The 14,531-nt window shown below is 42.3% G+C and overlaps 1 protein-coding gene across 1 annotated transcript in view; it reads right to left on the bottom strand.

Annotated features, from left to right (window-relative positions):
- Window positions 1-4,545: 4,545 nt before the first annotated feature.
- mtus2a (microtubule associated tumor suppressor candidate 2a) overlaps window positions 4,546-14,531 on the bottom strand; it is a gene marked incomplete at both ends in the record, with an annotated part of 64,314 nt that continues 54,328 nt past the window's right edge. Inside the window, 10 exons of the mRNA XM_084074200.1 lie at window positions 4,546-4,993; window positions 5,538-5,638; window positions 6,044-6,163; window positions 6,707-6,805; window positions 7,267-7,340; window positions 8,114-8,219; window positions 8,402-8,616; window positions 9,421-9,487; window positions 12,357-12,482; window positions 13,339-13,526. Of these exons, the coding sequence (XP_083930326.1) occupies window positions 4,546-4,993; window positions 5,538-5,638; window positions 6,044-6,163; window positions 6,707-6,805; window positions 7,267-7,340; window positions 8,114-8,219; window positions 8,402-8,616; window positions 9,421-9,487; window positions 12,357-12,482; window positions 13,339-13,526 (1,544 nt within the window). The remainder of the gene's footprint in view (window positions 4,994-5,537; window positions 5,639-6,043; window positions 6,164-6,706; window positions 6,806-7,266; window positions 7,341-8,113; window positions 8,220-8,401; window positions 8,617-9,420; window positions 9,488-12,356; window positions 12,483-13,338; window positions 13,527-14,531) is intronic.

The following is a 14,531-nucleotide window of genomic DNA, read 5'->3' as shown; positions in this document are numbered from 1 at the left end:
GATATGCAACCAAATTGTGCGGAAACAAGGTTGCTCATGTAACACTGGCCTGACCGTTTTGAATCATAGTCAGTTCTGAACCATACTCTGGTGAAGTCACCCTAGGTATTTACATAATGCTGTTCTGTTGCCTGTTAAAGGTGAATTATCCCTTTAAAGAATTTGCTTGCCCTCATAGTATATCCTCGTCATTTGCATGCAAGGTAAAAGGTCATGTTGACCACTGTACATCAGAAACAAATATATTTGACCAATTAGACTAGACTAGACTAGACTAGACTAGACTGAGGAAAATCAGTTTGGAATCATTTAAAAAATCCTTTTAGAAATGTTGGATAAACAAATTAAGTTTCACTCCAAAATGACCTATCCACCATCTTGGGGATCATCAAAGTCAAAGTAATTGCTGGCTTTAAGACCGTTATTGATGTCATAAAGTTTAGAGCTTACTTATGTTTCATATTTTGCAAATATTGAGCATCACTCAGGTAGCTTCTTCCCCCCAAAGATGGATGATAACATTTTGGATTTTGTTGTGAGTTGCTTTCCGATATACAAGTCAACGTTGTCCTTTTGTATTACCATCAACAATGAACAGCATGTTTCTTCAATGAATGACCCCAAGTGGAACTGTTTTCAATCACAGTGACTTTCTAACTACATCCTTACTGTTGAAGGGATCATAAGAAAAGACATTCTTAAAATCTGTAGAAAATCACAGAAATGAGATACATTTCTCAAATCCTCTAGTGTACTTGACATTCAACATTTGTTTACAAGCATCAAAAACCCTGTGTACAATGGGTACCTTATACTGTAGATCCATGAAAAGATTCTACATTACTCACTACCTTAAAAAAATGCTGGTATAGCAATTACATATCCATAAAAAAAAAAGACTTTCTCTGAACAGTTACAGCAACTTATGCCTATATGCTCTCATGCAAGATCTTAGCAAAAGTTTCAACAATCCGGATCTTGACTGAACAAGTCACTCCAACCAACCAACACCTCATTCCTTCATTCTGGGCTGCCTTATTTACACATCATCATCATTCCAGAAACACTTTTCACATTCGATATATGTACTGTATTTATATATACACATACAGACAATGAAGAATCAATGAATAGTTTGAGCTTAGCTTGGAAAAGTGAGTATACTGTATGTACAGTACATGGGAGTCCTCAATTGAGATTAGGGTAGTAGATTTTCTACTTTGACGCTGCTGCCAAAGCAATTCCAGATAAATGACTTGGACCCGGACGGAGGATATAGTATAATGTATGCCATAATGATGTTCTTGCTTCTATAGTATATTATGAGTACCAAATGTTGGTTTCTGTCTGTCTTAATTAATATAAATGGAAGTATACTGTATATAATAGGGTAATTTCCAGACTTTATATACTTGTGTATGCTACAGTAGACAAACTATACAAAATAAACTTGTGAAAAGTGTGACTAATCAAAATTTAGAAAACAATTCCCTGAATGATAAAAAGCTTTTTGTACACTGAGAATTCAGAGTAACATTGACAAATGCATTAAAACATAAAAGTATATCGATCAGATAAATAGAAGCCTATTAACAATGCTTCTTTGAAATTTTACGATCAAGTCTTTATCACAGAGGTTACCATAAGGAATAGGCTACATTAACTTTGTACTTTACAAAGAGGTAATTTGGAGGGTTACTGTACCTGTAATTGCAACTTGTATAGCTTATTAATAGTCACAGATCCCTCATCTAGACACTTCCCTAGATACCATCTATTCATATCTACAGTAAGGGAAAGGAAGAACATCTCCGTTTTCTCTCTCCAAATGGCATATTCCATATTCTTGTATGTTCAGAAGAATGGCACACGTGAATGGCCAACGCAACAGTTTAACAACAATTTAAATAATATTGTTAATGCGATCCAATTCTTCTGTACATACTTCTGCACAAACAACCTACTAAATATTAGTCCGCTCTTGTCCCATCTATCGGGCTCTAGGAAATTCTATCCGTAACCACATTAACCCTGGTGTTCCTATTTTGGGCAAATCTTTCAAAATACCAGTATCTGAACATTTTTAAGATTCTTTCGAATAAAATAAAAAAAGTTCAAAAATAGCTAAAATAGCAGTTCTACAAATACAGTCTCACAACGCATCACGATGCAACATGCGTTGTGAGCTTGTAGATCGGCTATCTTTGCTATTTGTCCAACAACGAAGTATATAGGGCTTAAGTGGTTAACCTCATTCATTTCCTTTACACTCTAAGCTTGATTAAGAGAAGAATCACAGCAATAGGAAGTTAACACATTTCAGACCGGAAGACTTTCACAGTACATGCTTGCCTTAGTAGCAGGAAAAAAATATCAGATAAATAAGATACAAATATCACGTTATAAAACCAAAGCGCAACGACATTTACAACAGCAATTCCTGTGGTAGGTACATGAACCCCCTTGGCTTTGAGCTCCCTGGCATCTGAGTTGTTGTTGTTGCTGTTATCTATAGCTACAGACACAATAGACTGCACATTTCCTCTGAGGTAAATACAAAATGGCAGACATCGTTTTTGAAAGTTGACCTGAGGGGTCCAAAAAGAGTGGACTGTAAATGTGGAGAGAATGTGAAGGAAGACCGGACAGCCCATATAGCAAAAAAAAGGTAATTTCATATGTTTCAAAATATTTCAAAAAGAGCAAAAATCTATTATTTTGGACACCGGTATATTTTAGTAGACAGTAACACTGAGTATTTCTCCTGAAAATATATTTCCAGGGTCTCAAATGTGCTTTCAAATATACTGTTTGGCTAATGTTCCAGCTAGGCCTCAGTTACAAAACAAACATTCTTAGATTTCATGTTAAATTGCATCAGACAATCATTTTAAATAATACGACCAAAGAAATACATTTAAATGTTATCTAAACTATCCGCTCTTTGGCTAAAAAGAGATTTATGATACAGTAAATTAAAAAAAAAGAAGAAAAAAAGAAGAAGTAAAAAGGAGTAAATCACTGGAATCTTTTTACTGACATCAAAATCTATTTTCCATAAATGACAACTGTGCTTGTGTTTGAACACAGCCTTTGGCCCCCTTTACGCAGGACATGAACATGTGTCTCGTATCCAGACTGATTCTAGATTTAGATGTATTACGTCTCCAGTGTCTGCATTGAGATCCAATCCTAACCCAATCCCATGTGCCACTCTTACACAACCCTACATGTCATCATTGACTTGCTCTTCTTGACATGACTCCATACTTGAGTATGTTGAATTGCCTAATGTTCTGCTGTTACTGGTACTAGTTCACTGTTTTACTGCTTGCTTGTGGTTAGTCGTGCACATATTTCCACATGTGCATTGAAAACGCAATTACATTTACACTCGGGTTCAATGTGGTCACACTGCATCCCTGACCACCTCCAGATGTGTTTTTTTACAACCATATTTTTATGCGGGCAAGGCAAGCACTATGCGATTGCAATCCGATCTCCCACGATGGATGTTAATGCCAGGTGTAAAGGGGGGCGTAAGTCGCTTAAATGAAGAAAAAAAAACTTTTCTAGATGAGTGCCCTGGGTTTGCTTTGTTGAACACAGTAAGTACAACCATCATTGTAAAGCTAAGGAAGGTTATACACATACTGTACCTGTACTGTATAAGAGATTGACGGAACAAATTGCTGAGATTTGACAAACCAAATTCTGTAAGTGAGTAGTCTTGAGTCCTATAAAATGTTGTCCGTTGTCTGCTGGTGAGAGGGCAGGGTTGAGTAATAAGGCGCTTGGTTTGGGAATTTTTCGGAAGGAGAAATTAATTTGAGTTAGAAAACAAAATCAAAAACAAAACATAGCTGATTCCAGTTCTTGACTTGGAATTGTAGTTCATCGCTGGAACTCGACTGAGGTTCTTGTCCCAAGGAGAAAGAATGTGGTTTGTTGTTTTGTAAAATTGCACTGTTTTCAGTGACTGAGCTGAAGTGTACTGTACTACAGTATATTATGTAAACACAGTGGTGACAAGGATGTATTTCTCTGTTTCTTATCTCTGTCTGTCTGTCTGTCTGTCTGTCTATCTGTGTGTCTGTCTATGGGGGAGTCGACATGCCCATGCAAGGGGGAGTTTTTCCACTACAATTCAACACTACCTGTGGTTGAATATACACAGTACAAGATGCTGGTGTATCAAGTTGTGCAGGTCATCCCTTCCAGCATAATGGAGCCCACAAGGTAGAGGCTGGGGTAGTTTACAGACATTTCAATCCACTTATATCTCCCATCACAACTTACTACAGCACATCAATGCCGCTATGAAGTACAAAAAGAGTAGAGGGGAGAGACGAGACATTAATATGGGGATTTAAGTCAACAAAGAAGAGAGAGTGAGAGAGAGACAGAAACAGAGACTGAGTGAGCAACAGAGAGATAGAGAGAGAGAGAGAGAGAAAGAGAAAGAGAAAGAGAGAGAGAGAGAGAAAGAGAGAGAGAGAGAGAGAGAGAGAGAGAGAGAGAGAGAGAGAGAGTGAGGAGGCAAGCTTATCTTTGCAGGGGGCCGAGACAAGCCGCTGCATGACAGTGATTGGCTGAAGCTCTGTGGGTGGGCGTGGCCGGGCCTGGGGAGTAATTGTGATTGCTTGCTGCCCTGTGAGTAGGCGTGGCTGGCCCCGGGGATATATTCTGATTAACCATCGAGGCTCTGTGGGAAGGCGAGGAGTAGAGGTTATTGGGGGGCGTGGCTTGTTGAGGGCAGCCGTAGCAGTGGGTTGGGGAGTCACACGTCGCCGAAGGTGAGGAGGAGAGGAAAGGAGACGAGGGAACCGGGGAGGCGGAGAAGGAGCGATGGATGGGGGAGGAGCAGGGGGACATGAGGGGGCTGGTCTGCAGACGCCACAGCAGCTCCTCGTTGTTACGACTCAGACGTTTCTTCTCCGTGCTCTCCTTGCCCACAGACTCCTGCAGGTTGGCATTCTCCTCTGACAGCTGCCTGCAGATCAGCAACGACAGGACAAACTGTAAGGCTATAATGTGATGACAACAGAGGACAAACTGTAAGGTTATACTCTGACGATACAGAGAACTAACTGTAAGTTATAGTACGACCAACTACTATAAGGTTGTATTACGATAACATACTGTAAGATTATACTACATTGACACAGAGATCAAACTGTAAGGTTATACTACGATAACATGAAGGACAAATAGTAAGTTATACTATGACATCACAGTTGCACAAGTCAAAGTTTGTATTTTCAAAACTCTTGCAGCAAACATGCAGCTTGGCACAACAGTTCATGCACCAAAGCACTGCATACAAATCAAATCTACCGAATCTACTAAAACACTAGTTTTCTCCCAACACAAAGTTCTCTCTGTATTTATTTGAGGTTGTAAATAATTTGATTATTGATAGTACAGTATATAAAATGTATACATTGCCGGTGTATATCACCATTGAAACTGTTTACAATTGAATCTGTACATAGATGAAGTGTAGTATTATCATTGTAGATGAAGATGTGTATTACCTGGACAGGGTCAGGTTCATATCGATGCGGGCCTTCAGGTCTTCATTCTGCTGCTGTAAGACCTGAACCTTCTCCTCCAGGAAGACGTTCTTTTGAGCCTGCTCAAGGACAAAATACAACCACAGCACAACCTTCAATGCACCAAACACACACAGGCTGTGTGTGTGTGTGTGTGTGTGTGTGTGTGTGTGTGTGTGTGTGTGTGTGTGTGTGTGTGTGTGTGTGTGTGTGTGTGTGTGTGTGTGTGTGTGTGTGTGTGTGTGTGTGTGTGTGTGTATGTGTGTGTGTGTGTGTGTGTGTGATATCTTCTGGATCTGCCAACGTGTGTGTGTGTGTGTGCGCGTGTGCATATCGTTGCTGTCGGGGCAGAAGCCTCGTATTTCCACTTTTCTTTGTAAATTAATGCCCTACTTCGTCGTACTACGGTGTCACGTAGTAGTAGCAAAAATAGCCGATCCACAAGCTCACGTGAGTCACGACGATATGATAGAGCATATTGAGCCTACCACTTTCTCCAGGTCAGAGATCTTCTTCTCCTGTTGGTGTATCTGCTGGTTCTTCATCTCTACAACCTCCTTCAGACTCTTCAGGTCTTCCTCAATGTGTTGGTATGGAGCCAAGGCATCCTAACACACACACACACACACACACACACACACACACACACACACACACACACACACACACACACACACACACACACACACACACACACACACACACACACACACACACACACACACGTGCACACGCGCACACACAACGAGCTCAGTACAAGTCGATATGAACATGAGAAAGTCAGTTTAGTATTCAGGTTTACACCATTGATTAGACAGTAACATTGCTGCTCACACATACTTATCACATACCCAGTCTGTATTTGCCCTGGGCTAGGAGAGTAGACAGAGAGGGTGATAACACGTATCAGCTCTAGGGCTGATACAGCAGTAGCTGACCAATCAATCCATGCTAAAGTGTCACCGTGCGCTGAACTGTCACCGTGAGTGACCTGGCTGCAGAGGGAACCCAGCATGTCACCACAGATGCTACTTTGCTCAAACGCTGGGCCTTCATCCATTACAGGGGGTTATCCAACCACGGTGCCGGCATATCAGCCTGAGCTGTAGGCAAGGCGATAATGTGTTGATATGCAACACAGGTCTTCTTACCACAATCTGTTCATCTGTACTTCTCCTCAGGGCCTCTTCAAAGCGCTTGGCTTTGTCCCTTAGACTCTGGTTCTGAAACGTCAGGGTGTCCACTTGATCCTGAGTAGTAGGAAAATCCACGCATGCACGGCGCACACACACACACACACACGCACACACACACACACACACACACACACACACACACACACACACACACACACACACACACACATATCATTGCTGTCCGGCAGAAACCAGCTATCTGAACTAACTGAACTAACTGAACACCCTTTACGTCTGTGTGTTGATTAAAAAAATATTGAACCAATGAAAGGTATTAAAAAGCGATCCACCAAAGGGGGGTGGAGTTAGCTGGTTTTGCTGACTCCAGGCTCCACCCCCTTTTGACCTCCAACCTCATTGTGAGTTTTGAGGTCTATTTAGCTGAAAAATGAACATTTTGGAGTTAGCTGGTTTCTGCCGGACAGCAGAGATATAGATCAGCTCAGTACAACTCAATAGTATCAACAATGTTCAACAAACCATAATACTTAGTTCTCCTTGCAGCCATACTGTACCTGCAGAGCTTGCCTGAGCTTCTCAAAATCCTCTTCTAATATCGCCTTCTGCTGTTCATGAGCTTTCCTCAAGTCTACAGACAAGGACAGGAGAACTGATGTAATTTCTATTGTCAACAATCAATTAACATTTAAATGTTATTTCCTATGTTGCAGGGGAAACCTGCATACCACGCTAAGGGTTAGAGTCTAGAGGTTTGAAGATGCATGAACGCACCTTAAGATTTATACTTCACACACACAAAATAGAAGACTTACAAGCTCACAATGCGTTGCATACGCGACACGTTGTGAGCTCGAACACGTTCGGCGGAGCATGAATCAGGATTTATGGGGTAGAAGTGAAGAAGAAGGCTTTGGTGAGATGTGACCCCAGGGCAGCTGGGGGAAATGTATTTTCAGGTGCACACTATGCATGAGTTTGACTTGTTTTGTTTTCGTTTTTTGTTAATTAACCTTTAATTTACATAAGGTCATCTGGCAAATTTAGGACTGAGTGCACAAACAAAGAAAATCTAATTAAAAAACTAAAACAGCGTAGGCTACCGTGATTAGAATCAATTACACCCTGCATGGTTCATCAGTGCAGCAAGTACAGTGGGGTCCAGGGACCCTCAGGTTTCATTGAGGGGGTTGCAAATGTACTTGGACAGCTTTTTTACGTCTATTCCAAAAATAACGTGTTGTGAGCTTCGGCTATTTTTGGCAAATTTCCGGCATTTATAGGCGTTCTTTGAAATGAATACATCTGAGAAGCAATGCTGTGGAGTGATTTGAAAGCCTGCATGGTTCATCAGTGCAGTAAGTCCTTCAGACTTTTAGAAAGGGTCTGTCACACATACAGTACCTCTCATGGTGCGAGCGTGCTCCTCGTGCAACGTTGCCATGGTGATGTTATGCATGTCTCTCAGCTCCTGAACGGCTGCCTGGTGGCTGACCGTCATCTCCTCCATCTGAAACGCATGCACGCACGCACATGCGCACACGCACACGCACACGCACACACACACACACACACACACACACACACACACACACACACACACACACACACACACACAGAATGTCAAACTCAATTTCAATTCCCGCCCCCTTCAGTCCCATATAACTCCATTTCCCATCCTGCACCTCTCACCTGTTCCTGTTGCTGAGTTCTCAGCTCCTCCACTTCGGACCGATGCTCCGCCCGCAGGTGTTCCGTCTCCGCTGAGTGACACTTCCTAAGCCCCTCCTCCACCGCCGCCAGCTCCGCCTCCTGCTGCAGCTGCAGTTCCTGGAGCTCTCGCTCAAAGGCCACCTCCAACGCCGTCTTCTCCCTCTGGAGCCTCTCCCATCTGACTGCATTAGACGCTGAGGCAAACGCACGCACAAATTAGAAAATAATAACAATTCTGCGCTCTGCCACACCCTGTGATTCCACAGCACTGCGTCAGAGTGACTTTATGAATGTCATCCATCCTGCATTCACCACCAACTCCATTACTCGTCCTGTATTTCTGCAGAGAAGCAGACATCCATGTAAACTGTCTGATGATGCTAATGTCTAATGCCTCCATGTTTGACACAAGTCTCCACCAGGGCAGGTAGCTTATTGTGGGCCAGCAATGTTTCACGGCATTCAGATGCTGCGTTCATGATTTGAGGCATTTTGCTCAAAACGTGCCACTCCTGCAAATTTGGAAGCCAATCTTAGCCAATCAGGATGGAATATGAAAACTCGGACAGATCCTCTTGACTATAGAGATATTGTGTACCAATTTGCATGATGTTTGGACAAAATCTGTGGCGCTATAACAGGCCGATGTGAACATAGTACTACAGAAGCTAGGCAGACTACATACTCATCAAGTAAACAACCAAGGAACCAAGACTTAAGACAAACCAAGCATCGGACAAGAACAGAATACGCAAGTAAATGTCTGACGAAGCTGACGAACAAAGTCAAAACATAGAGAAAGCAATCAATGCAGGAGGGCTGCAGATTAGAACATGGCCATAAGGGCCAGAGCAGACCATGATACAGATCATGGCACCCCTTGCACAATGTGGCACTTTTACATGTTTTAGAACCGCTTAGCGTGATTTCTGCATTGTGACACATAAAGGTGTATATGCACACATTTGAGCCATGAGAGCAATCTAGAGTCCACTCACCCCCTTCATCTCTGATCCTCTGAATTTCCACAGACAATCTCCTCTCCTGCTCTTCGGTGTATTCATTCTGAAATATGACAAAATACATGATGTGATTATGACCCATGAGGCATCAAACAGGTGGGTTAATGAGCAAGTTTACCACCTTATCATGAACACACAGTCAGGGGCGGTTCACACAAGGTTTTCTACCATAGCAACACTGAGGAGACTAATTGCTTTGCATAACATTAATTAGCTGCATCGATATGTGTTGATGTAGTGTGCTTCCCCTTCCAAATACTTTTTCCTCTTGACATCTCACTCTGAAGTAGGGACATACATTATTAATTGGATGGTCAGGCAAAATACATTTAACTTGCATGCAAAGTTGCCAGAGCATAACAGTGCATTTTAATTCCTCATTAATATTAATAAAAGTGGGTGATTTAGATGTTTTATATTCCTTAAACTAACTGCAAAACAAAATATGTTATCATCCGTCAGCCGAGTTCTACAAGAGCAGCATGTTTATTTTTAGCACGCACAGCTAATGGACTGTGAATTACATCTGCTCCTGGCATCTATCTATAATTAGAAGTATATTTGGTGACTTGGTCGTTAATCATCCGTGAAATTGTGCAATGTTCCCATCAGTCTCCTAAAAGACTACCTTGTTGTTCAAACGATGGAAACAGTTTATTCTCACTGTCCCTCCACAGATGGTCTGGGACATTATGGCATGTACTGCAATGACTTTCCTGCTAAATTAACCAACCATTCAAATTAAGTTATTCTCATAGGTGGCAAAAATGGGTTCAAAGCCTCTTCTAATGGATATTTAAAAAACAAAAGTGTTTTCACTGGGTAGTTTGGAGACAATGAGAACAATGTTAGGATGTCAACAGTAGAGGGCACTATACACTATAAAAGCACAGTACAAATCTTCCACAATATAACTGTGTATGGCATGTACGCAGTAAAATAGATCATAACATTGATTGAAGCACTGAAGACCAACAGTACATAAACAGAGCACTGGAAGAGGGTTGCCTTGTCTTCAGTGCTGTGGGGGGGGGTGTTCATTAGAACAGCTTTTCCATACGTAAAGTGGAGTTAAAGCTGATACCTGATACCCAGCCACACCTGCAGACCTGTCTGCCCGCAAAGAAAGTAATCAACCTCAAGATAAGAGAATATACTGTATATCCATCCATCACACAGCGGCACACATATTCCTTGTGGAAGAACTGCTCATTGACCATGCTTTGAACCTCACCTGGATTATGCATGGGCAAAATGTGTCCATGCATGTACTGTACATTGTGCGCATCTGTATGTGATGGGTGCGGAAAGCGGGACTGCAGTAACATGTTATTCATTTTAATGTTTATTTGTCCAAATGTATATGATAAAAGACATAGACCACACAGGAAAAATAATAATAATTCAAAGTACCCCAAATGTATGCAAAATATATTTAGGGAATTTTATTTTCAGGGTCCAAAATACATTTTGGACCCGTATATATTTTTAAACCAAATGTATTTGGGGGCTTTATGGCTTGTGGCAGTAGGTGCTGCCACAGGACAAGAAAACATCTCATAACAGGACAATGATTTCTCTCATATGTTTCTTAAGTGGGGTATAAACCACATAACTTATGCCCTTGTGTGTGATTGTGCTGAAGAGTCCTTGTGTATCATTTGTATTTTTCATACCCTGAATCCCTGCTCTTTATGTGTCAGCTATTTCCAGTTCCCCTTGGAGGGAATAATATTCCAAATTTGATTATATCATAATCAAATTTGTAAGGCTGGCTAGAATGCACCAATAACACAGTGTACTAAGGAGGATAATAGCAGTATCATTACAACATATCGTTGCTACTAGCCAGAAACCTTGTACCTCCATATTTTACCTTTTTATGTTTTTCTGTAAAGTAATGTCCTACTTCGTCATCCTACAGTGTCAAACAAAAGTAGCAAAACAAATGTTTAAGTCTGTGTGTGCATAAGTATTATAAATATTGAACCAACTACATTGGACTAATAGAGTACAGAAGTCCTGACGTCACTCGCTCATCCCCTGGGTCACGGTTTTGTTTCCCCATTCTGAATTCCCATAGATGTTAGTTTAATGTCACGCCATATAAGAATTGTGGTCCAAAAATAAACAAACTGTCCCGGCGCTATTGTCAGGGAGGTGGCTCTGAATGATCGTTTACGACAGTCAGTCACTCATATTTGATACTGTCTGTTTGTGGCGAAAATTGAATTCATTCGGCGGCGGTAACATTAGCGTTTTCTCGCCGTCAGTTGATGCTTCATATCCATATGAGTCAAACCGCCGTGCTCATTTGTTTATTTTTGGAACACAGTTCTTATATGCCGCGATATCAAACACGTGTATGGGCATTCAGAATGGGGAAACAAAATCGTGACCCAGGTAGGATATGTAAATTACGTCAGACTTCGGTACTCTATTGGAACACAGGTTCTTTCCCCCCCCCATTTAGTAACGGTTTTGGACATAGGCCTACAAGGTTTCTGCCCGACAGCAATGGTAAGAACTAAGACCCTGGCTCCACAGTACCTCTTAGGCCTCCTCCATAAACCGACTCTGTTACGCAACCTGAGGTCCACAGACTTGGACCTCCTCTCTGTCCACAAAACAAACAAGCGAACCTTGGGGGACAGAGCCTTCAGTGTGGCAGCCCCCACCCTGTGGAACTCTCTCCCAATAGGGATTCGCCATGCTCCAACACTGGACTCTTTAAATCTGCCTTGAAAAGACACCTATTCTCTCAGGCTTATGGTGAATAGTTAGTTGTTGTTTTGTTTGGTTGTTTGTTTGTTGGTTGCTCATTGTTTCTGATGTAAAGCCTCCTTGGGTTTATGAAAGCAGCTATATAAATTCAAGCTATTATTATTATTATTAAGACACTGTGTTGCTACCTTGAGGCAGTAGTGCTGAGTGGAGATGATGAAAGCTTCCAAACCCAAGGTAGTTGTCCTCAGCTCCTCTCTCAGAACAGTCAGCTGTCTCTCTTGTTGCTCACAGCGTCCCTGCAGCCTCTCAACCTGTACAATACAACACAATACAATACAGTAGGACAGCCTCTCAACCTCTACAACACAACACAATACAATACAATACAGTAGGACAGCCTCTCAACCTGTACAACACAACACAATACAATACAATACAGTAGGACAGCCTCTCAACCTGTACAACACAACACAACACAATACAATACAGTACAGTAGGACAGCCTCTCAACCTGTGGGCCGGGGACCACTGGTGGGCCATGAGGATATCGCAAGTGGGCCCCCACATAATACACAAAACACTACGGTTAATATATTTTAAAAATCCTTTAAAATGTAGAAAAATTAATAGTAATAAATAGGAAATTAAGCAGAACACAATCGATTGATTGATCATTAAAATAAACATGCTCTGAACATACACATGGTCCACCCATCTGACCACTTAGTCTGACCATCTGACCACTTAACTCGGCAGCCTATGGGTGGGCCACAAACACTTTCAGGATTTTCAACTGGGCTCTGATCCAGAAAAGGCTGGGAACCACTGGAGTAAAGGACAATGAATATAAGCTCTCAAGCTTTTTTGTGTCTTCTCCTTTTGACAGATATCTACAAATATATGGTCATGTATGTACATTTTTATCGATAAAAACTTCAATCAAAAGAATAGGGCGGGACATTACTTGACCTTGAATGCTAGCATTCTGTCCAGCAAAGGTTGCTGAGAAGCCTAAACAAAGTGATACACAGCTGCGTGGCTCAACTACGCACACCTTTGTACAGCACTTTTCCCAGAAGGGAGTTCACAAAGTGCTTCACACAGCACCTAAAAACAATGATAAATCAGAGAACAATAATATACTGTACACAAGAACAATAGACTCACCTCCTCCCTCTGCAACTCCTTCCCCCTCTCCCCCTCTTCCCTCTCTCTCTCCCTCTGTTGGGCTTCTTCTTTCTCTCTCTGAAGGTTCTCCTGCGTTTCCTGCTGTGGCCTGAAGGGGGCGACGCGGCGCGGGGAGCCGGGGGGAATTGAGCCCCGTACTGCGGCTGCCGGGCGATGCCGTGTCTGGACTGGAAGGAGACAAAGAAAGGAGGAAGTTAGGGTTTAGAATGAGTCTAGGCCAAGGTGTGTGTGTGTGCGTGTGTGTATGAGTTCTCTTGGTGCAATCTGTCTACAGCAGAACCGTCTGGAAACGTTTTCACAACGACATTTGGCAGCGTTGTTCTGTTATGTATTGTGGCGGACTGAGTGTACACAGGCTGAAGGTACACCAGGTCATTTCACTAATTAGCCAAACCTTCAAACATGGTGTCATTGACTGGAGCCGTGGCTGTTTGCACACGATTGACCTCCACCATTGTACAGAACGGGACTATATGTACACAAATTATGCTCCACGTTGGCAACATTTTCAATTAAATTAATTATTTAAAATCATTGCATCAGAGCTATGGCTGTGCGGCTGCATTGTCAATTAGCCGGAGCCTGGTTTCTAAATGGAACTCGAAGAAGACTACGTGGAAGTCTAATGATTAAATTGATGAGCGCTACGGCAGAGAAGGATGCGGACTCGACCTGCAGCTAATGAACGCGCGAGTCTGACGGATGAGGGCGATAGCTAATTGAATTGTTTGCGGAGAGGAAAGCCGCTCTGTGATGGAATATCTAATCTCCTGATGAGTCTGATCAACAGCGAGTTTTTATTGAACTGCCACTGACAGCAGGGTGATCTATAGACGTCATTACAGCGTGAAATGGTAGCGACACGCAAAGGGCGGGGGGGGGACAGCAAGAAGACACTATTAGAGGAGTTGGGTGTGGTGCATGCATGTGTGCGTGCGTGCGAGTGCATGCATGTGCGCGCCTGTGTTCTCGTGCACGTGCGAGCGTTACGGCTCTCAGTCTGAGAGCAAAATTAATTAACGTGCGCATGTGTGCGTCTAAGCAGTGATAGTGTGAGCGTGTGTGCATCTGTGCATGCTGCTAAACCAAGCTCATTGTACGCAAAGGCGTTTGACTCGCTCCGTTAATAACGAAGGTGATTTGTCTGGTGGCATAGGGCAGACAAACACAAC

This window comes from Gymnoscopelus microlampas (assembly GCF_963454915.1).
Source record: "Gymnoscopelus microlampas genome assembly, chromosome: 12".
NCBI classification, from domain to species: Eukaryota; Metazoa; Chordata; class Actinopteri; order Myctophiformes; family Myctophidae; genus Gymnoscopelus; species Gymnoscopelus microlampas.
This window is presented reverse-complemented; position numbering and strand designations above follow the sequence as displayed.